This window comes from Poeciliopsis prolifica, unplaced genomic scaffold, assembly GCF_027474105.1.
Source record: "Poeciliopsis prolifica strain line A6 unplaced genomic scaffold, Auburn_PproV2 SCAFFOLD014, whole genome shotgun sequence".
NCBI lineage: Eukaryota > Metazoa > Chordata > Actinopteri > Cyprinodontiformes > Poeciliidae > Poeciliopsis > Poeciliopsis prolifica.
In genome coordinates this window covers 4083064-4106701 of record NW_026562389.1, presented here as the reverse complement: position 1 = coordinate 4106701, position 23638 = coordinate 4083064, and the positions used below count along the sequence as shown (strand labels likewise).

The 23638-nt window shown below is 36.5% G+C and overlaps 2 protein-coding genes across 5 annotated transcripts in view; both read left to right on the top strand.

Moving 5' to 3' along the window:
- msh3 (mutS homolog 3 (E. coli)) overlaps positions 1 to 14516 on the top strand; it is a 37528-nt gene extending 23012 nt beyond the window's left edge. For both annotated transcript variants that reach the window (XM_055039748.1, XM_055039746.1), the window contains 4 exons: positions 5820 to 6006; positions 11485 to 11617; positions 11972 to 12140; positions 14178 to 14516. In XM_055039748.1, the coding sequence (XP_054895723.1) occupies positions 5820 to 6006; positions 11485 to 11617; positions 11972 to 12140; positions 14178 to 14259 (571 nt within the window). In that variant the 3' untranslated portion in view covers positions 14260 to 14516. The remainder of the gene's footprint in view (positions 1 to 5819; positions 6007 to 11484; positions 11618 to 11971; positions 12141 to 14177) is intronic.
- Positions 14517 to 16245: 1729 nt separating this feature from the next.
- rasgrf2b (Ras protein-specific guanine nucleotide-releasing factor 2b) overlaps positions 16246 to 23638 on the top strand; it is a 47852-nt gene continuing 40459 nt past the window's right edge. For 2 of the 3 annotated variants that reach the window (XM_055039725.1, XM_055039727.1), the window contains exon 1: positions 16246 to 16845. In XM_055039725.1, the coding sequence (XP_054895700.1) occupies positions 16570 to 16845 (276 nt within the window). In that variant the 5' untranslated portion in view covers positions 16246 to 16569. The remainder of the gene's footprint in view (positions 16846 to 23638) is intronic. The other variant, XM_055039726.1, reaches the window with a different exon arrangement.

Below are 23638 nucleotides of genomic sequence, written 5' to 3'. Positions count from 1 at the left end.
CTTTGCTGTGAGGTAAAGCTATGTTTAAAAAAAAATAGCTGCTGGAGACCTTTACCATGGAGATTGCACTTGAACTATATATAAGGGAGTAAAGTGTATTATGCATTTTAGTTAACTGTTCATTTATTGAGGCTTCCTACACAAGTCTTCAAAAACATGGGATTTTATTTCAGTATTTTCCAAGTCTGGAGGAGGATGGAAAAATAAAATAAAAGTATAAAATAATTATTTCCTGTCTTTATCCAAATAACATCATCCTGTTATTAACAGATACTGTACAAAGTTCAGTCGGGCTTATGCTCAGAAGACTTTTTATAAATATGTGACATATTTTTTATTTCATTTGTTTTATTTAATTTTTAAATATGGACATACATGTATTAAATAAAGGTGATGCAGATAATGATATTCACATTATTTTGTCTGTTAAATTAACGGTCAGCATACTTGAGCAACCATGCATGTCAAATGAAAGGTCTCAATCTGCACTATCGAGATTTAATTATATGATTTGCTCTTATTTTCTCAATAAACAGTAAACATGCCCATGCTTAATAACTCACACCTTCACTGCGAAGCATTCTTTATTGGTTCATTATTTGGCAATTGTTTATAAGGACATTGATGAAGAAGAAGACATCTCTCCACCTGAACGTCTCATAAAACTAATCTCACTATCCCTGCCTATGACACCACTGAGTTTATTTTTAGGTCTGACTCTCAGACAAATCCCATTTAATCCATTTTGTTGCTTACCTCAAAGAAGGTGTGCAACAGGACAAAAAAAATGAAGAATAGTCATTCGACACAGCTGACTTTATTGTTCCATCTTGGTTCGATACGCCTCGATTCATCTCTCTCTGCCAGACAAACTCAGACAATAAGACTGTTGCTGCAAGCTTTTTTTCTATTTTATCATTATTCTCATTATTATGTGAGTTACTATAAGCCCTCCAGTTCTCCCTGCATATTGGTATAGAGTGGAGGCCAATATATGGTCTCCTTTATTCTCCTGCTGCAGCAGTCTGTGATTAGACCTAATGGCTTGCAGATGTGTGCAATTGTCTTTTTGTGGGTTTATGCATGTTCCCATGCAATAGCCTAGTGGGAGCCTGAGATTGTCAGCAGTATGTGTTCAAACTCAAGTTTTAAAAGAAACATTCTGGGATTTGGGCTGCAAGCCTGGATATTTAACATGTACTAGCTGCTTCTGTGGTCTGTAAATATTGAGGCTGAAGTTGTGGAGTAAACTTTGAGAACTGAAGAAAAAGCTTGGGTGTGTAAAGTTAACGTGAAACTATGACACACGAATTACATTTCTCTCAAACAGAAATTGAGAATACACAGGATACAAAACTGTGCAAGGCAGTCTAGTGTTTGTCAGTTTTCCACAGGGAAATTGTGGCTTCACACACCATCAGTGTGTAAATGTGTGACTGACTGATTCTAGTGTAAAGTGCTTTGGAGTCCTTAGACTTGAATCTATGCAAGGCCATTGGTTGTTTATGTGAGTAAAACTTGTAAACTGTCTTTGTATAGCTCCCTGTTCACAAGTCCAAAACCACAAAGGTGTTTTACAATAAAAATAGGCATTAATAAAATAAAAGATAAACCCTAAAAGATGAGATAAAACAGTATGTGAATAACATCACAGCACCTTTTTCCTTTGCAAATAATTAGCTTGCAGAAGAATATCTTAAAATATACACAACATTGTCAGGTTTTGCCAGGTTATGATTATTATGTATTTTTTATGCTAATTTATATTCACCTTTATTTATATCTTACACATTTCAACACCTTGTCACTTCAGTGAACATTTCTTGGAGGAAAGTCCAATGGCAGCCAGCTTTACACTCTTTGTTGCTTTTTCACTTTCTCTCCCTTTCTCTCAGTCTGTCGCTCGTTTGCTCACACACTCACTTGTTCACTATCTTTATTTGGACTTTTCTTCAAATGCAAAAAGAAAACAAATTTAAATTTGGGTTAAAGTTCAATTTCATTTATTTCTTAAAAGTAAAAAGTTTTAAGTTGGAGTGTATTACATCTTAATAGTTTTACAAACAGCCCAGAGTAATCTGTGTTTTACCCAGATGTTCCTGTTTTTTAGCCTTTGTTTTTTAGCTCACTGTTTAATTTGGAATGTAGATGTTTATATTGTCTTCATCTCAGAAACAAATAATTTCCAGAGGCGAAACACACCCACATCATGTATCTGCTGTTGTCTCCTCTCCTCCTCTGTTGCTTCACTCATCCTGTCAGTGTCTAATTAGACTATTTATCGTCTCCTCATCAGAGGTTATGATGCTGGGGCAAATCTGTCTCGATGATAAACGCTCAATCAGCTCCTACTGCTGTGTCAGCCATAATAAACGCAGCAGTTGGAATTGCCTCGTCACTTGAGAAAGGGGAAAATGTAAATTAGAGCTCGGCAGGTGATTTTTTTTAAGGGGAATGATCAGATTTTTTTGGGTTTGGAGTAATGGGAGGGTGAATTGATGTTAAATCCTATCTGGCTGATCCGGACGACTGATTATAAATGAGGACAAAGACAATAATCTGGATTAAAATTCTGTCCTGCCTTGCAGAGTCTTATCATTTTTCTGCCCTCTCCGCCATCAAGCAGTAATATGTCTGTTATGGCTGATGGTGTGTGTGTGTTTCAGATTGGCTGACAGATGCATATTTTCATGTGGATGCATGCAGCTGCTGTTCTCGCTTGTCAGTATTGAGTCCTGAAGGTTACAGAGCACATTCTTCCATGGCTCCATGGTTGTTATGGAAACAGCAAGGGGAAGCAGGATGTAAAACTGTTTCAAAACAACCTTTAATTGACAACGCGTTCAGAGCTGTGATTAGACCTTCTGCTGAAATCTCTTCCTTGCATTTAGAAAGTGACTCGTTTCTTGTTTCGGAGTTCAAAAAACACGGTGAGTCTCCAGGAATGTGAAAGCAGCAAACAAATATCGGTCTGTGCTCTGCTGCCAAGACGTCTGTGGATAACGCAAACACCTAGTGGGGCAGTAGAATACTTTTCTACTGGGGGGAAAGGTATTTATTCTCCACTCAGTGATTCATATGTGAGGTGAAATAGAGCTGTACTCTGGCTGTGCTTTCTTGTGGGTGGTGTGAGGGGATTCTTTGGCCTTTTTCGTTTTACGTGTAACTCACGCTGATGGTTTTATTTCAACTATATATATTTTTTTTTAAGTCCAAAGGCATTAAACTTTGTGCATGAATCAGAATATTGCCGCAAAGATTTCAGAATAAGGGATGTAAAGTGTTACCTTATTTGTAGTTCACAGATATAGAAACTCAAAGACGTAAATTCTAAAGATTAAAACTATCTAAGTTTTAAATATTGTTTTATTTCTTGATATTGGTTCTCATGTGGTGAGAGGTTTTGGTAAACGCAATTTTTCTGCATAGATAAGATTATATGGGTGTTGTGATGGGATTTCCGTAGCTATATGGTGCCTTAGAAAAATACTAAAATACTATTTACTCTATAAACTTCACATTCTGTCGGGTTAAAGTTGCAAACTTTTGCTGTAGGATTTGACAAGTCATATGAATTTTGCATACTTTTCGTGTGATGAGAGGTTACTACAGTCATTTTTCCATCTCAAATGTGTCTATTTTCTTATTTGTGACACAAGCATACATACGGTTTCTAAACACCAGTTGCATTTTCTCTTCTTTTGAACCAGTCACTGTGAGCTGGTGAAGTGGTTGTCATTCATGTAAAAATATGGAAATATTTGAGAGCATTTTATACAAAGATAAAGTGAAATTTGGCAAAAAAGAAAAAGAGGTGTGAAATGTTGACGAATGGAGCCTATTTTGAGATTCTGAGTTTCTGTCCGGGACTCATTCAAACCAGCAGGGCACCCAGCTGGTGGAGAGTTGCTGCGTTTTCAGTCGACGAACTCTGGCGTCAGATTCTGTTTGTCCGTTCTGCCTGTCAGTGTGGATCTGCCACCGGTCAGCTTCCAGACCCAGAACATGCGAATGAAATGCAGCAGCACGCCTGCCACGCCTCTTTTCTGTAAGGCATGTGTAGTAACCATGGTAATGGTCGTGTGTGGTTCATTCACAGGAATGGATGAAAGTCGGTTCAGAAAAAGATTGATTTGGAAAGAAAAAGCAGGCACTGGAAAAGTCAGACTTCTAGTTTGCTTTGAAAAATCCAGATGAGCGTTCAGAAAGCTTTTTACACCCGGTATGATATCAGTATATTGGTGTTGTATAAGTAATCTGAAAACAGGTGATAGATTTTATTTGGTCCTCAGACCCATAAAAATCAGTAACTATCTATATGTACGTCTAAAAATAGTGGATGTTGTGAAAAAGTTGAATGTTGCCATCAGAACATAGTAGGTAACTTCTTGCTTTCTTCTAACAACCTTTATTGAGATGCAACCTTTATTTTGCCTCCATGTGCCACTGCATTGCTGCAGTAACTCATGCAAAATGAACCCCAACCAACCTTTGAGCGCATATAAAGAATACACTTTCCAGAAGCTTTACGTTTCTGTGAAAAGTATTGCTTTTTCTTATATTTAATATTCTAATTTTCTGAGACAAAAAGTGGTTGGTTTTTATTATCTGTAAACCACAACCATGAAAAATATAAGAAATAAATATTAGTCTGCATTTTGTTCTTTTCATCTTTTGTTTGTTGCAATCACTGCTCAGATTTTTAGCTCAGCCTGTTCACTGAAAGCATGTGGAGAAAGAGCTGTTCACAGTGTCAGTAACACGTGTATTTGAACGCATCCACACTACGTTAAGAGTGTCAATACTCTCACCGATGGTCTTCCAGCTGTTAGCTACATGGAGGCAGTTCTGTTCCTATAGGAATCTCCTCCAGAGAGAGAGTGTGTGTGTGTGGATATTTTCTATGCTAGACTGTTGAATGATTTTACAATCATGTATGCAAAAGCATACAGTGTGTGGAGTGCTCTAAAATGCACTTGCTCCCTTATAAATTTCTTCTGTTTTTGATTTTTCTTTGTTAATGTAAAACAAACTCATTGACAACCTTCAAAGTTATACAGATATCAGAATTAGCTCCATTCACCAAGATTATACTCACAAGCAATGAATTATTTTCTCATAATAATGTAAATGTTTAAATCATGTTCTTTTGTAAATATGTTTATATTAAGTGTTTTTGCAAAAGAGGAAAGCAAGTTTGATGTAGTGGAATATGCATGTCATCGAACTGGACTTATTTTTGCAAATCACGTTCTGCTACCTGAAGTCTACACAGTTTGTGTCCAGTATGTGTGGGGTTTGCAGATATGCGAGTTGTTCTATTCACTTGTTTCCGTTAATCATTGTAATTAATCGAGTCATCTTTGTCTAATATCAAAATTAGTTTGTTTTTCAGAGAATTGTAAATTACCAGGACAGAAAGAATTTATTTCCTGAGGCTAATTTCTTGCGTTATTCTGGTAAAAATGTCCTGTTGCTGGCGGCAAAGGTTAATCAAAGTAGCCGGGATGCCTCAAGTACAGAATGGGCAACATGTTGGAGTTTTTTAATTTTTTAAATTTTTACTTTTTCCTACAGTTTTGACAAAAGCAACAATAAACTCTTTGAAATTGAATTGAATTTTTAACAACGCTTTTTAATTTTATTCAATAATTCCAACGATTCAGTGAATGAGGATTGTTTTAATTTTGGGGCCAATAAACATTTTTGTATTTTGTTGACAGATGTAAACATTATGATTTCACCTGGAAACTGGACAGAGTCTTGTCTGAGTTGGGCTGGTTTGTCATAAACTTTATTTTCTTCTGCCTGATATTCAGGATGGGAGCTTCAGACAACATCTTCAAAGGCCGCAGCACGTTCATGGAAGAGCTGATGGAGGCCTCAGAGATCATATCTCAAGCAACAGAACGCTCATTGGTCATCCTCGATGAACTCGGACGGGGCACAAGCACTCATGATGGGATTGCCATTGCCTACGCTACCCTGGAATACTTCATCAGAGATGTAAGTTGGTTTTTATGTTTGCTTACGACTGCGAAAAGCATCATGGTTTACTATCCCAGTTAATCACTGGGTTAACTAACCTCTTGATGTAATTTGTACCAATAATTTTATTGTAGACATGAATTAAAAGCACTTTAACAACCCAGAACTGGCAAACATGCAGAGAAGAATGAGCAACATTAATACTTAGACAAAAAGATGTCACAGGAAAGGAAACAAATAAAAATGATCCCTTGATATCCAAATAGATAAAACTGGTATACAATATTGTTCTGCTTCTTTTAAATCCTATGCTGCTCATGATGAAATGTATTCATCATTGCACACATAGCATCTAATCATTAGTCTATAATAATTTGTTATGGTAGGTTAACAATAATTAATAGGTAGAAGTGGCATGAGCTAAAAAACAGATAAAAAGGGAGAATTATTGATACTGACTGCCCTTGACAGAAAATCATTGACATAATCATTGGCCACCATCTGCTGCTCTTCATTGGTTTCATGAGTTTGACTTTACTTCTGGTTAATGTTTAATCGAAACTGATAAAATTTGGAGCTCTGGTATTTTATTGTGGGTTAATTCTGCTTTCTAAGATTCAATTCCAAGAGGTTTTGGTTGCAATGTATAAATATGGTTCAGTAAGGAATCACCTTTAAAAGCTTCCCTTCAGTTTTTATATTTTGGCAGTTTTGCATTAATCTTGGATGGAATCATGGGAGTTATGTAATTCTGCAGGAGACCATGGAATGAAATGTGTCAGTAGTCATTTATGCAGCAGGGATCTTTTGTTGGCTGGAGGAGGACACTCTCTATCTTGCATAACGGCATTGATTTATAAGAAAACATCTCACTATTAAAAGAAAAAAAACAAAAGAGCAGTAAAGAAGTTATGTGATATGGGAAGAAGCCTCTTTTCAATTCTGGCTTCCTGCTTGGTTCTTTCATGCTGTCTCCTTGACTTCCCACTCCTCCCCCTCCTGTTCCCTGCTATGCAGACGCTAAATGTTAACGTCAAAAGCCGGACGACTCCTCCTTGATCTCAGTTGTTATAGAAACACACCTTGCCATCTGGGAATAGTTAAAAATATGGATGGATTTCACAGCATGTCTCAATAATAGAGACAACCTTGAAGCATTGTTGAGTAGGGAGGAGAGGTTCTCTAAAATTAAAAAGATCTGGTGAAAGTTGCTGGCATTGTGCTGTCTCTTTATGTGTTTATTTGATTCAATCCTCTTGTTTTTAAAGAAGCTCACATTGTTCTCTGGGATGTACGTTGGGTCCAAGTTCATCTGGACCTGATTCTATGACTCAGCATTTGCATATGAAAGAACTGCTTTTGCAAAGAGGGAATCATGTCCTTGGAAACAAAAAGACCTAGAGCTTCACACTAATGGATAAATATCTTGTGCAGCATATCCCTGCATGTGGGAGTAAATGTTCTGATGTGTTCATGCCGATGCACAGAAAGAACTCCAACCACATTTTCTTCTAAGCTCTCTGCACTTGTTTTTGCCTTCAGTACACTCATGCACATGGGCTAAATGCTGTTATTTTGTGCTTTTTTGTGCTGCAGACTTTCCCAAATGTCTTAAAGTTCTGACTTTGTTGAATTAACTGGTGTGGAAGATTTTGAGTGAAAACACAGCTTGTGGTTCAACACCATAAAAGTGAATTTAAAGGTAAAAAGTAAGAAGAATTAATTAAGCTTATGAAATTCTTGTTTTTCAAGTTATTAATATTTCACCCCCACCTTAAGTTTGAAAATTCTGTATACATGAAAACTCAAGTACACAACATTACCATAGTAAAGTAAACTTATGGCATCACGAACACATTGTCCAACAATAACAAACCAAGTCAGCTGGGTCTCTTCACGCACATTTTCCAGTGAGTTCACACTGTATTTCTCTGTGTTTGAATCTCAAATGACAATTAAATATTTTTTTAATTCATTTGCTTTATCGTCTTCGACTTTCCCATTTAGTCTTGCTGTGAAAACACTAAGTTCAAGTTATGCAGTTCAAAGAACTCCATCAGTGAAACCATAATAATAGCATCATGTCAGTCTTTTTAAAATCATTTTATTAAAAACTGACATATTTTTTACCCTTTGTAATAATCAGCCAAGTTCTTATATGCTTCATGACAAATGAACACATTTATGTCCCGTCTCTTTTTTTCTTTTTTTTTTCTGGCACCCGTTTCCATTATTGTTCTTTTGCCACTTTTTGGTTGGTATAAGTAGCATAATAATTCAGGAATGTGTCTAGAATAAATTTCGATATAAATTAAAAAAGATAAAAAGTTTTAATATGCTCCCTAAACCAGGCTGTATGCTTTTGAGAGTCAGGTAGCCTACATGGAAACGTTTGTTTTTGTTTTTTAGCGTTGTGTCAAATGTTTTATTCAAAGAAACAAACTGTGAACTGAACACATCTGGACTTTCTCTCTCACGCACCACGGATTCCTATTTTTTGCTTGTGAACAGAGCAGATATTGGTTTACATTAATTGTGCTGTTTTGTATATGTGTAGACTTGCAATGTTAAAATCTTTTCTTATTGAAGTCTTATTTGTTGTCCTTTTTTAGTTTCTTGTGAGACAAATATACAGGTAATCATTTAACTTAAATGTGATGAGACAATTAATTGCATTCATTAATGCAGTTTCTTCTGCATTAATGAATCTTTTAATCATTGTTTAATCGATTAATTGTTTCAACACTAATGTGATCAGATTATTGCTCTGCAGAGTCTAGCTCTCAGGACACCCTGAGGTTCTCTGGTAATGAGCTACCAGAGAATAATCTAATAGCCCAATTAGATTATTATTTTGATTCCAGCCTCCATCTGGAAGTTTGTTTGCAACCTTTAGTGCAAAAAAAGACTTTTCTATTTGTGTATGTTGATTATTGATTTGTTCTTGTTGAATCTTAACAGGGCCGGTGAGAGTGAAACCACATCTGTTGACAGACCCAAATCATGTCTTTTCTGCTCCACGTCCATAGGAATGATGATTAAAGAGAAAGCGAGAAATTATTAAATATTTGCTCAAATATTAAGACATGCTATCTTTAGTATGCTTTGTATATTTTGGAGCGTGTAAGCTTTCTATTTGGGGGTCCTTGACAAAGATTCATTTCATTATCTTTCTGTTTCATTTGGTCAGTTTTGGCCCTGACCAAATAAAATCTTTATCTCCACACAGCTTTAAATTGCACTGCATTGACAGTATGACTATAACAGCAAATTCTCATCAGCTGTAATATTCTGTTCAATGCAATATTAACCTACACAGTCTGTGACCACAAAACTAAGTGGGAGACAGGTTTTGAAATAAATGCCCTGAAGCAGCAACACTAAAGATTTGCTTTTAATTTTTTTGTCCCCCAATTACTGAGGAAAGGAACCACAATGACCTCTTTGTGGAGCCGAGATGCAAGAGTGAATTTAGTACCTGATTATTTTTTAATAAGTTTGACCAGTTCATCTGTCGGGTGTCTACTTGGAAAAAGATAATTGCATTTCCATGGGTAAAATACAGATGAGCTAAAAGTTAAAAGGTGTCACGAGTTCACATTTAAATATAAATCAAATGCAAAATAAAAATCTTTTAAGAACAGAAAAAAAGGGTGCAACCTTTGTCACTATGAAAAACATTTATACCATTTAGACCTAAAATAATAATGTAAATGTGGCAAATGTCTATTTTACTGAGTATTAAAACTATGTCAGCCAATAATGACTCGGTTTCAACAATTCCTAAAATGTAGGAGAGGATTCTCTAACAGTATCTTTGCACTTTATTTTCCATTTGCTTGATTACCTCACTAATGTGAGCAGAAGGTAATGCATCTGTTTTACTAAAAAGCTTTTAGAAACCGTCTGCAGAGAAATGCACTAACCACTGAAATGTTCCTGCAGATGTCTGAAGCGGCCTGAGTAAGTGACTGTGCACCACTTGCTTTGTGGTTTTCATGTGGAACCATTAATTTCAGGGTTCAATCATGTTGCCTCTCTGTCTCTTTCACCTCTGTCCGAGGTGAAGAGCTCCTCTCACTTTGGTCATTTTTTTCAGAGCCTGAAAAGCAGAGTTTAATGTCTGCACACTAAATTAGAGAGGCTGAATGCGGAAGAGATTGAGTGATGAAACAAAATGAGAGAGAACACTGTAAGGGGAAAATAAATAAGCAGTGAGTGTACAGGTCATTATTTAAAAATGCTGGCTGCAGGGTACAAAGACAGCGAAGTAGGACTGAATCAGAGCAATGTTAATTTTGATGCTACATTTTTGTTTTGTAGCTACATCTTGAACAGTTTTCTCAGTTTTCCCTTTTGTTGGGTTTTGTGTAACAGCAAATACATTATGTTCACTATACAGAAACCCAAGAGAGGAGATTCTGCTTTTAGGTATCATCAGTTCATTTTTGGCTAAACAAAGGTGGCACACTTCAAATGTACAGCTAAAAGAGAAATTGACAGTATGGCTAAGTTGTTTCATCCTAAAGACTTTTTTATTGCATTCACTTGGAAAAGGAAACTGGATGTTTACTCTGATTGGTAGTTCAATTTCAAGACAAAAGTGGCTATTTTGTGTCTATCTTTCACTCTGTCACATAAAGCCCAGATAGAAATGTTCAGTTTTTTAGATTCAGTGATTACCAACAAAAACAAATTTTACAAACATTATAATTGCATTAGGGACAAATTATAATCAACAACTTGAACACAATTTACCCAACATTAAGATTGTTGTATTTTATTAATAAGAACAGAATTATCATGAGTCTAACAGACAACAAAAACTAGGGTTTCTCTTTAATGCAAATAGGGTTTCTCTTTAATGCAAATGTTGTATTAATGTCTATTTTTATTATGAAGCAGTGAACAGTGGTGTCCTTTTTTGTCTACTACATGACTTTTTGTCCTATTTCCCTTCAGATGTTTTATGAAGTTTAAGACAACTGTCTTACTGTGTCCAACTTCACCAGCAAAGGCAAATCTAAAAAACTGTAAAGTTCAGAGACAGAAAACCTTTTTGTCATTGCCATCAGGGATCATGAGAGCATGAATGGCTGACAGGGAATTACATTCAAGTCAGATTTATGTGCAGGTTTAATCTTTTCATCAGCTGATGAACATGATGTTTGAATGAAAGTGCAGTTTTCTTTTTAATAAATTATATTTATTTTCCTTCCTCCTGATTTGTCTTGCACTTTGAGGCTTTGCTTCCAACCAGGTTATCATCCTCAAGCATGAAATGTGACTACTTCCTTCCAGGTCTTAAGATGTTTATCAAGAATGTTTTGCAGTTTGAGGTAAAAAAAAAAAAAAACCAAACCAAAACAAAAAAAAAAACTTGAATACTCCACTCATTTGTACCTGATTGTGCAAAACACTGAACTGAACCTTTGCAGGTTCTGCAGAGTGGACCGTCCTGGATAATTATCTGATACTTTCTCTTCTCTCTCACAGGTGAAGTCCTTCACCTTGTTTGTGACACATTATCCTCCTCTGTGTGAGTTGGAGCAGGTGTATCCTCAACATGTGTCCAACTTTCACATGGCTTTTTTACTTAATGAGCCTGATGTCACAACTGATACTGATGGTACGTTTACACTTTTATGCTAACGTTGCTGTCATACTACAGACCTCCAGGCTAGATTGCGCAAAACATAGACATTGTTTATGTCTAGATTCATTTTTGCACTTTAAAGGGGGTTAATAATGCAAAATACACTTTGTGCATATTTTTGTACTTCCATTTGGTTCTCTGCTGCTTCTCAAAACAGTTCAAGCATTAAACAAAAACTCCCAGTCGGTTTTTAGCAGACTAAAACTGCATTATGTAAGATTTTGTGAGTGTAGTAAACATGTTTTGTATAGTCCTAACCTAAACTGTTCAGGAAAACGTAACAGGTAATCTCTAAGTTTTAATTTTATGCCACTGGTTGCTTGTCAGGTGGAGAGGTTCAGCCAGAGTTCATCACCTTCCTTTACCAGTTAACCGAAGGAGCTGCGGGGCGAAGCTACGGCCTGAATGTGGCCCGACTGGCTGACGTTCCTGACCCGATACTACACACCGCCTCTCGTAAAGCCCGAGAGCTGGAGAGCTTGGTCAACGGCAGGAGGTAACACACACATAACCACCCTGACATTTTCTTCAAGGAGACGTTCACTGTGCATGTCAAATCAGTCTGTATTTTTATGGTGTGTACACTGTGAGCTCCTTGTGTGCTCTTTACCTGTCTGAGAGTGATGCATGAAATCTTATGAGCTCAGTACAAATCCCAGTTCCCAAATAATTTAAATATTTTAAAGCTCAAATGCAAAGTTGACACTCAAAGATACGGCTCTGTCATAATGTTATAGACCTAAACAAAAGCTAATGTTTATTTAAACTTCAATACTCAAATGCACTCAATTTCATGCTTGAGATCACACATTTGAACCAGAAATGTGCCACTCTTCCTGGAAAATAGGGAGCAATGCAAATGGTACAAGATTACAGAACAAAGATTTGTCATCATGAGATGCTTAAAAATCGCCTGAGGCAGGTGTTAATGAGGCAGCTTTGATTTTAATGGTTTTACTTAGAGTAGGACATGCATTTCAAAGTGAAATGGCAGCAGCAGAGTCTCTGTAATTTAGTTTGTTTTGCTGTAATGTGTCTAAATATCTGGAACTGAATAAAATAAATTGGTTTCTTTTGTCATGCCTGATTTTTCATGAATGTTTCTTGATCATGTATGAACTGCAGTGAATTTTTATGCTGAATTATCGCCTGTATATTATTAAGCTTTGCACAAATATCCAGATCTGTGAAAAGATTTAACCAGAAAGCATATTAGAGATTTCTTCCATTTTTGGCTGATTTGTCACACTTACATGTTTTAGATCATCAATCACACTTTAATCAGACAAAGCTACTCTGAAATATACTAGAAGTAGTTTTCATTTCAGCACGTTTTCATTTCAAAGTATTTAACAAAGTAGTTTGCAGTGGTTTTGGCCTTAAAGCTCTTCATTGTGTTTGCCATTTTTGACCAGTTTCTTATTCTTATACCATGATCATTCGCAGTGCAATAGAATAAAACGGAATAGAAATGTCCTTTACTGTCCCACAGTTTGGAAATGTAGGTGTACCAACAGCAAATGGAAGAATGCATATTCAAACTAAAACTATAAAAACAGAAAAATAACAGGTAAGGAAAAAAAAACACAAGAAAAAAAAAATACAGTTATTAAGAACAGCATACTTTTGAATTCTATAACTGAGTATTGTTGTTTAAAAATGCATAAAATATGTTTGTGCATAAACACCTGGATGTTGTTCTGGGTTACTTTGTGACCTCATGGATGAATCGTTGAATATTGGCCACTGCAGGAAGGTTTCCAAATTGTTGAAAAATGTTTTTTTTTTCCATTTGTGACTCTGAAATTGGATCCCTGATGTCCTAAAACCCGGGAAATGGCTTTGTAACTATTCCCTGATGAGAAATACTTTGAGCATTTTTCAGCCTTCTCTTTGTTGTTAGAAAGGATTATTAAAGTGGATCTTGTGATTTTACAGGTTTATTAATAATCAGGACTCGGTGTGGCTAGTAATGTTTAGTGACAAGATTATATTTAACTTTTGAATATGTTTTTTTAATGAACGGAAACATTTGAAAAGTTTATTGTATTCACTCTGTTTTCTCTTGAGAATCAAATCTGGTTGATTTGAAACGTTTATATGTGATAACATAGCCAAAAATATAAGGAATTTTAGGTGACTTTTTCATACTTTTTCGTAAACTTTTTTTGTATTTTTCTGTCTATTACAATCATATATACTCAAAGATGAGAAGTGAAATATATACTTTTAGACATTTCAGTTCTGATTATGAAAAAAGCAAATTTTTTATATATACGGTCATATAGGTATTAGCAATTTATTTTTTGAGGGAAGTATGTTTTACTCCCTAAAAGAGGCCTACATTAATAATAATAATTATTAGAGTTGTAATAATTTATGTTGCCATTTGTTTGGATTTGCACTCTTAAAACTGAAGACAACATAAATGTTTGAGACTGCAACATTTTTGTTTCTATGATATTCAAAGGAAACATAATATTTTCTGGTGCAGGATGGTTCATGTTTTTGGTGTGTTTCTGTGTCTCTGCAGGAAGTATCAGAAACTTCTCTCAGCTCTTTGGAGCGTCTGCGACAAATCCTCCCTCGAAAAGTGGCTGCAGTCAAACTCTTGATGTCTCAACAACCATCGGCCATCAAACTGAAAACACTTCCAAGAAATAAATCATGCCATCAATGTGAACATTTTTAATGCTCACAAAATAGTTTTTTTCTATCTGAAGGAGCTTGTTGATTATGCAGTTTTAAGCCCCTCAAGTTCTGGTAGCTGTCGCGATAGTTGATACTAAAGGATCACATTTTACCTACAACTATGTGATGTCCATGTATTCAATGATCAAGTAAATAAAAATGCCATACCTGTCTTATTTTATTACCTTTAAACGAGTTATTTTGGTCAATACGGAAATCATCATTATTACACGAGATTCATTGCTGAGACGTTGGAAACACATTATTCTTTAATAAAAACAGGAGTGTGCGACTAAAGTGGAATGCATTAAAATAATCCTAATGTTTAAATTTAATTTCTTTGTTATGGTTTTTGTTTCGAGCCAAATTGAAACAAAATGCGTTTATTGGAGATCTTCACTTATTGCTGAACGGTTCTGAACTCGTGTAGCATTTTAATAACATACCCCTGTTTTATTTTGCACATAGTTAAGCGGTTTTTTATTGCATGAACACTAATTGCATGGACTGGATAAAACGACAGTACAATGAAGAACATAATTTTGCTTTCAGCAGTTTGCATTTATGATGATGGTGTTTTGTGATAATACCCCCTTCGATCTCAGCCAGAATAGACTAAACAGCCCAAGATCATTTCAGTGAGGCACTGACAGTTTTAAAATTATAGTTTATATATTTCTAGTATAAGATCTGACTGAATGTAAATTAGTAAATCTGATATGTTGTTAGTTCAAAGCATATGTAGTTAGTTCATGTTTAAAATAAAGCCAAATTGCAAATTGAATTCCAAACATCATGCAACACTATTGGAAATGTTTCACCATTAAGGCATAAACTGTGTTTTTCTGCCTTTTGTTCTTCCAAAGGAAAAAGAATCAAAAGTACCTGAAGCATAAAATGTGAAACTTCAACTCTAGTTTGCAACAATACACAGTATATGAGATCTCAAAGCACTTTTAAAGTCAAGTCCATCTCAGTTCAAATGTATATGAATGTCACTCAGTCCAGTTCAGTCATATAATCAGTTTCATATTGAGTTTTATCCAAGATGCCGAATGCTTTTGGTGTTGCTTCAGAACGTAACCCTGTTATTAACATCCCCACCTTAACCCTGATCTGTCTGCAGGCCTCAGCTACAGTTCAATTTTTTATCTAAATTTTTGTTTTTCACCAGGATAAAATTATTACCAACATAATTTTCTTGCAATGGAAAATGTTAATTAAATACAAAGCATTCATCTTTTTACAATCACATTTTTATAAGTAGAACCTCCAGAAATTGTTACTCAAATGGTAACTTTGCTAAAAGTCAGCTTCAAAGAAATTGACCCAAATCGGTTTGTGTGACTGAGAAAGAAATTTGTTGAAACCGAGCCAAAAAGTATTTGAAAATTAGATGCAGTTCTCTTAATACAACAAACTTTATATCAAACAAAAACTCCAGCTTTATTTGCTTGATTTTAGTCCTTTTTCCCTTGATCTGTAAGCTGACTCAACGATTTTGTCCCACTTGACAAAAAGGTTGTTCACCTCTAAGTTAGGCCTTCATATAACAGCTGCATTTATGCTGAGATTAAAACACACAGGTGGAATGTATTTACTGACTAGGGTGAAGGATGGTGAGTTGAAAAACAACTGTAATCGAAAATGCAAAATTAAGAAAATATCAGCAGCAACTTGTGTTCTTGTTTATTTATTTGTTTGTGAAGCAGAGGTGAATCAACAGTTGCCACCGAGGATCTGTGAGTTTCATCTCTGCGTCTCTCACCCTCCCGGAGAAACAAGCAACTCTCGCTCCGCCTTTAAATCTACCAGCTCCAGGATCCGCGCGCATCACGGAGAGGGAGCCGGATAGAGAGACCTTGAGAGACTGCGCATCTGAGCGCAGGAGAGAGAGGGACCGAGTTCACCGCTGCCAAAGCGGATTACAGCGCGTCGCCTCTGATTCTTTCCCTTCGTCTCCCGCTTGAGGGTTTCCCCCTCCTGCTCTCACAATCGTTTCTTCTTAGAAGAGAGAACCATGGCTTTATTAATAAGTGCGAATTGGATCGGCGAATCTTTACAATGAGTTCCTCCGCTGCTGCGCTTCCGTCACCGCGGCAACTTTTCCGTGCGCCACGGCGCCACTGAGGCGCTTCTCGGTGGGAAAGTTTCACATGAAGCCCGAGGGGACCATGGGCTCCCGGTGAAAGATCCCACTTTCTTCCCTCTGCCTTTCAAGCCGCGCGGCAAAAATGCAGAAGAGCGTCCGCTACAACGAAGGGCACGCACTGTTCCTGTCGGTGGTGGCGCGTAAAGAGGGCACCAAGCGCGGCTACCTGAGCAAGAAGACGGCGGAGAACAGCCGGTGGTCGGAGAAGTTCTTCGCCCTCTACCAGAATGTACTGTTCTACTTCGAGAACGAGCAGAGCGCGCGACCAGCTGGGATTTACCTGTTGGAAGGATGCACCTGCGAGCGCACGCCTGCGCCAAAAATATCGACGACCGGGAAAGAAGCGCTGGAGAAACAGGTTAGTTTTTTTTTTTATTCCATCTAATTTATTAATTTATTAAGATCTTTGAAATCAACAAATCCCAAACATTCAGTGACTCAGATTGAATGTTTCTCAATCAAAAGTCTGACACGCAGAAAGGTTACAAAGGTACAAGACACAGAGACACAATTTTTCATTCCACTCAACTTCCCAGTGCTTAAGTAACATACAGCTGAGGTTTTATATGTGCAAGTTATCACTGTTGTGCGCTGTTTTTCCACCACTGTCTCTCCTTCAGAATATTACAGTTGAGTGGAAGGAAAAAGTGAGGCACAATCAGGTACACAATCACAAGCAGCCATGAGAGGACAGAGAAAAAAATCCAGTCACAAGTTTTCACAAAACACGAACTATTAAATCTCTATTTAAAGAACTCACTCGGATCAAAGATCTCCTGTTCAAGGCAGACAGTTTGAAGTAAAGACTCAGAAATATTGTTAAGAGGTGTAGGCACAAATAACAAATGATGAAAGCTTATAGAACATATTTTCTATCATCCATCCTTAAAGTAGAAGTCATGTAAGACTCTAATCATGTTGGCAAATAAAAGACATCTTGGTGTTTCATGGCGAGACATCAAAAATGAACTCCTGTACTCATTTCCATCTGATTCAAATACTTTCACCATAAGTGTCACATTTGTGGTGGTTTGCAGATGAAGAATAATATTGTAGATCCTGCTAGAATCTCTAAAAAATGAAATGGGAACATGTGTTTTTGCAAAACAAACAAAATACAAACCCAAAAATCCTGACGATTTACTGAACATTAGTTATTATTAAGAAGGTAAAATATTTGCAAACGTTAATCTTAAACTTCCAAGTGTCAAAATGTGATTCTTTTCCTGAGACCAACATGAAGCAAATAAAAATCAGTGAGGTGATTTAATAAAACCCAGTGGAAACAATTGTTCTCAGAAATCACCTAATTATTCATTTAGTTTTCTTCAATGCATTTATATCTCAGTGTATAGTGAGCAGGGATGAAGCTGAGGAGAAGTTCAAGACAACGTTGGGTTATAAAACAATATACTAAGCTTCAAAATCTCATACAGATAAATGTTATGTTCAGTGTCTGAAAATAGAGTGCGACACAATTGCAAACCTACAATCCTGTTTCCCTTATTTAGCAGACTGGACATGGAGAGCATTAATGAGAAGCAGCCAGCATGCTGGTGGTAACTGGAGGAGTTGCAGAGATGCACAATACAAGAGGGAGAACCTGCTGACAAGGCAATTTATAGAGAAGCATCCTACAATCTGAACTTTATGGAAGAGTGGCAGGAAGAAAACACTTTTATACACATTTTCCATTTGCCACAAGCCATATGGAGGATTCAGCAGCAAACATGGAGGGTTAGGTCATAAGTGAACTTTTTGACAGACATGCAAATCGCTGTATGTATGCACACAGAGCATTCCGGAAAGAAAACATGTTAGATGTTGCAAAACACCTGAGCCTGGGGCAGAGACTGATCATCAGGACAACCACTTCATATTTACAGCCAAAGCTACTGGAATGTTTTAGACCAAAGAGGAGAGATGTTTAATTAAGGCCAATTAAGGTCAAGATCTAAATTCAGTTCTGCAAAACCTGAGAAAAAAAGATGTTCACAGACCCTACTCATCCAATCTGTCTGAGACTGAGATATTTTACAAAGAATTACCTGTCAACTCTGAGGAGTGAGATACAAATACACACGACAGTTTCTAGATTTTGTTTAATTTCTTTTGCAAAAGATCAAAACATCATGTATCATTTCCCTTGACATCATATCTGTCCCATTAAAGAACATGATATAAAAAAGTGAATGAATATGTTTTGAAAGGAACTGTAATTCAAGACTCCTAATGTGCAGTCCAAAGAATGTACGAAAAATGAGAATAGACATTTAAAAGGTTTCCATACTATAGGATGCCATGTAGCGATTTTATTAGAACAACATTACTTTTTTTTTTCAGAAGTAAAACCTCCAGCTGTGTGCAAACCAGTGATGTAATCACAGAGTTGTATAATTGGTATATGGAAATGTGCAGCAAGCCTTGCATAACACAATACAAATTACAATAAAACAACGACCAGTGAAGCAACATAAAAATATTCTATTTTATCAGCCTAAGCAGGAAAACCTAACAATTGCAAGGCCACCATTAAGTTCCCTTTTTGCTAGACAATGTTTAGGTTTTCTGCAACTCTTGCCTGTGCTGCAGGTTCTGGTTTTAACTGGACTCATCCTAATCTCCAGCTGTGTTTGAAAGTTCTGCCTTTGTAATCTAAATTACAAAGTTGAAATAAAGCACTGCGATTTAAATCATTTATGCTTGTGCAACCTGGATTTGTACTAACAAGCCATCAGCTGAATGTTTCTGGGTCAGTTCTTTGTGCATTAAATTAGTGATATGCAGTGGGATAGTTTGGACTGGAAGTTCTTCACATCACTGTTGTTCCAGCAGGATTGGCACATGGGGAATTACAATTTGTAAATGTTTTCACTGAGATTGAAGCTACTGAAAAAATTAATAAGAAGGCAGGTTTATGGCTATTTCACATTCACATTTATCTCTGCCTATCCCAGAAAAATGCAAAAATGCTAATTTTTCATCCATATGAAACAAAACAAAAACATCGGAACTAAGACTGGGATCGCCTATATAATGTAGGCTTTTAATAGAAAAGAATGTTTTTGCTCTTCATCTTCAACAAAACCTTTTGTTATGAGATTTTTTTACTCCAGTGTAGCTATAATAAAACAGCTGTATTAGTGAATGTTTTGTGCAGACAAATGTATTATTTATTCATGGCTAACTTAACTACTGTGTTTGAAAATGTGCATTTTGTAATTAATCAGCTGTTTGATACTGTTTGATTTTAAAATCACATGTACTTAAAAATAACCTAAAATGTAAGATGAGGTCAGATAACCTCAAAGTTGGAGATGGTGGCAATACAAAGCCAATTAAGAATGGAAAACTGAGACTCCAGTTAGCACAAGTCTACTGAAATCAGACAGCAGACCAGAAACTGTCACCTGATCTCATGAGTCCTGATTTTAGTTGCAATGTTCTGATGGTGACATCAGAATTTTATAAACGTAGAAGAGTGGATCGTTTCTGCTTTGTATTAATGATTGAGGTTGGTAGAAGTGATGTAAAGATGTGAGATATATTCTTGGCACAGTTTGGGCGCCTTTTCGCCAGCTGAGCACCGTTTAAACGTTTCAGCTCACCTGCATGTTCTGTCCATCGACTGTCCATCACAGTGTGCGTACCTTCAGTTACAAGGATAGGCAACTATTCTCTATTCAGGAATAGTTTTTGAGTCTCAACAAACTTGAGTAGTTTTTTGAGAATTTTTGAGTTTGAGTTACAGAACTGTTCATCTATCCTCATTGATGGCCATGCTAACTAGCCTGAGCATTCATCGACATTTCTCAGCAGATCAAGTTGTTTTTGCTCTATTTAGTAGCAAGTGCAGGAGGTTGATTGACAGCGCTAAGACACGCCTCCTGGTTCTGACTGGTTGTTTTTGACCAGGAGTTGTGTATTTCCTCAGATGACAACAGTAACTGAGGGAACAAGTGGAGGAGCTCTTGACAATTTCAATAAATATGTCAAGAAAATATTTTTAAAAGTTACATTCTGAAGCTTTAATGGATTATGTCATCTTCAAAATACAGCTGTAGTTCAAACAAACCAATACAAGTCAGTTGTTTTCTCCTTTTCCATTATGTGCACTTTTCTTTAAACTTTTTGTTTATCTGGAAACAGTTAATTAGAGTTGTATGCATACCGACTGTGGGGTAGTGTCATTACACAGTAACGCAGCTTTGTAACAGAATTAATACTGAACAGAGCAAATTGCCATGCAGTTGTTCTATTGCCGGCACAGATGTCAGCATAAAATCTGTTTTGTCTGATGTTGCAGAGCTTGGCAGTGATGTCTTATTTTGTCGCCTTTCATTCTTTCACTCTCTCTCCAACTCTTTTCTCACCCTGACACTGCAGCTGTGGTGTTTAATTTTGGTTATTTTCAATCTGTCCTCAGGTAAAAATCGTTGGCTCTCATGTGTAAGTGTTTGTCAACAAACAGACTTACAGAAAATAAGAAATCAAGTAACAATAGCATAGCGTGTTTTCTCTGATATCAGCTCATGTTTTAATCAAGTAGCATTTCAAAACTTGGCCATCTTTCGTTGCTTATGTGAAAACAAACCAAAGTGAGGCCTTTCCTGCTTCTGTCAGTTGCTCTTTCTCTTCACTGTTTGTCTGTGCAGCAGAGTCAGTCTGGCAGCAACCTGCAGCATCACACCCCCACAGTTAGCCACACAAATGACACAGAGCTCCAGCCTCCCTTCCTTTCTCTCTGTTTGGCTCTGAGAGAGACGCAGACCCTTCAGATAATTTGGCGAGCGTTCGCAGCAGTCTGAATGGTTTCCACAGCGACTGTGGGTATGCGTTGCTGATGTGAACAAGCATGTAAAAGGCCCAATAGATCTGACACAGCTCAGGGAGTCCATAAAGCAGGAACAGATGACAAATCATGAAAGTGATTTTTTTTTCCTGATAGCTGCTCATACCTCAAACTTTGCTGACAGTTGACATTAATGTGAAACTAATGGGCTGGCAATAAAACAACCGTTCAGTTTGAGGACAGAATGAATTTATATTTTATTTGTCACTCACCAGGGAGATTTGCATGGTTGCAGCGGCAGAGAACGAGACTGAATGCAGAAAGAAATAATTTACCTCGAAGTCTATTCAAGTCTTTTGAAGTCAGTCTGAATAAAGAATATAATTACAAGGATTTAGTGACAGGTTAAACAGTATATTATGCATACATTTATGTGATATTTTACACAGTGGAAATTAGAATTGTTGGAAAACGTATCTAGTTTTTGCTTAATATGCTGAAAATTGGACAGTTGGAGGAATTTATTTTTATGAGATTGTAGAAAACAACCTCATACAGCCAGACCAACAGTGGACAAAGAATATTAATGTTCTGAAATGGTCCAGTCAAAGTCCAGACCTAAATCCAAGTGCTAGAAGTGATAAGACATGCTACAAAGACATGCAGCTGTTTCTACAACAGAGATGAATACAAGTACAGGCCACTCCTCTCATACTTTTAATTGTAGAAGATTTTTGAAAATAACCATTTTCATTCCGTTAAACAATAAGGCACCACCGTGTTTTGCTACATCGCAGAAAATCGATTTTCTGCGATGTAGTATATGTACTGAAGATGTAGTTTGTGGTTGTAAGTTGTAAGTTAAAACACAATTAATGTGAAAAAGTTTATGCTGGATGTTGCATCAAGGATGAAAAGGTGGGATCACACTAAAGAGGGGTAATAACTATTGCTGATGTATTTGAGTGAGCTATGTTTGTGTGCATGTGCTTGTGATTAGTTCCAGTTACAAAGCGCTGCTAGCCTCTCACAGCTTAGTGTCTTCTCTGATCTACACTAATTGGAGCTGATTCTTCATTTATTCCCAGAGTCTGATCCGTTTTCCTCTTCAGGGCTGTTTGCAATTTCCTCTTGTTTTTTTCTCAAGTGCTAAAGCCATTATGGGCTTTCTTAGAATTTAAAAGTGTCCTGTGAAAATTAAAGTGCAGATTGAACTGAGGGACATTTCTACTATCCAGGAAACGCTTCTGGTCCAAAAAAGGCTCATTAACATATTCTTCCTCCATTTGAGAAAAAGCTGTAACAGGATTACGATGAGCTTCTTTTAAAGAAACTAAATACTCTCATCTATATTCTCTTCAGTCTCTGCAACATAGAGCTACTGTAAAATCTAAAGATAATAACCTTTAATTCTGTACAGACAGAAAACAGAGGAAAATACCCTGTGAAATTGATTGAATTGCTGTTTTTGCTCCATCATGCAGTTACATAACTTTTGAAAAAAATATTCCGATACAGATTGCATACTAGTTTTTTTTTTTAATGCCAGTAAAAATCCAAATTTATATGGAAATATGGTTGGTGTTTTCAGATGCAATAGGGTTGGTTTTCTCTGTGTTTTATTTGTGATGAAGCTGCTTTAAAACTGAATACAGTGAATAAATGAACAATAGATTTACTTACCTCAGAGTATTGAAGCTAATCCCACTGCAAACACTTTAACCCTCTACTAGAATCACTCAAAATGCTCCTGTTTGCTATCCTAGTTTTCTGAAATCATTAGATCGACCTTTAAACTCAATGAACTCAATGAATATTGGTTTTTATCTGTAATTCACTGGTGGAAATATCATATAAAGTAATATTTTTTCAGCTCTGGAGATCTGCATGTCAGGACATAATTGGATTGATCTGATCTTCAACAGATGCATAAGTGACAAGTAATATGTGGAAAAACTAAGTACTCCACTTTATTCAGAAACTTTCTGAAATAGTTGTCAGCAGGTAATCTGAATAATTTCTGCCTGATTCTAGTGACATATTACACTGTTACGGGGGAATTTAGACCATTTTAGTTTGTGAGTTTATACTTTTGCACAAGGTTGCAAATCAACAAAACAACTAAGCTTCTTGTTTTTAGAGATGGTTGATGAATGAAGTGTTTTTAATAGCATCACTTGGCTGCCACTTTTCCACTGTAGGAACAACATTTTATTGTTGTTCTGGTTTATTTTACACGCAGATTTTCGAAGTAAGGTGTTGCATGTTTTTTCTTTTCTTTTTGTTAGACTTTACCATTTTCTGGCTGTGCCACACTGATTTGGATGAAGCTGCTGGGACTAGAATCAGTCATAATCCC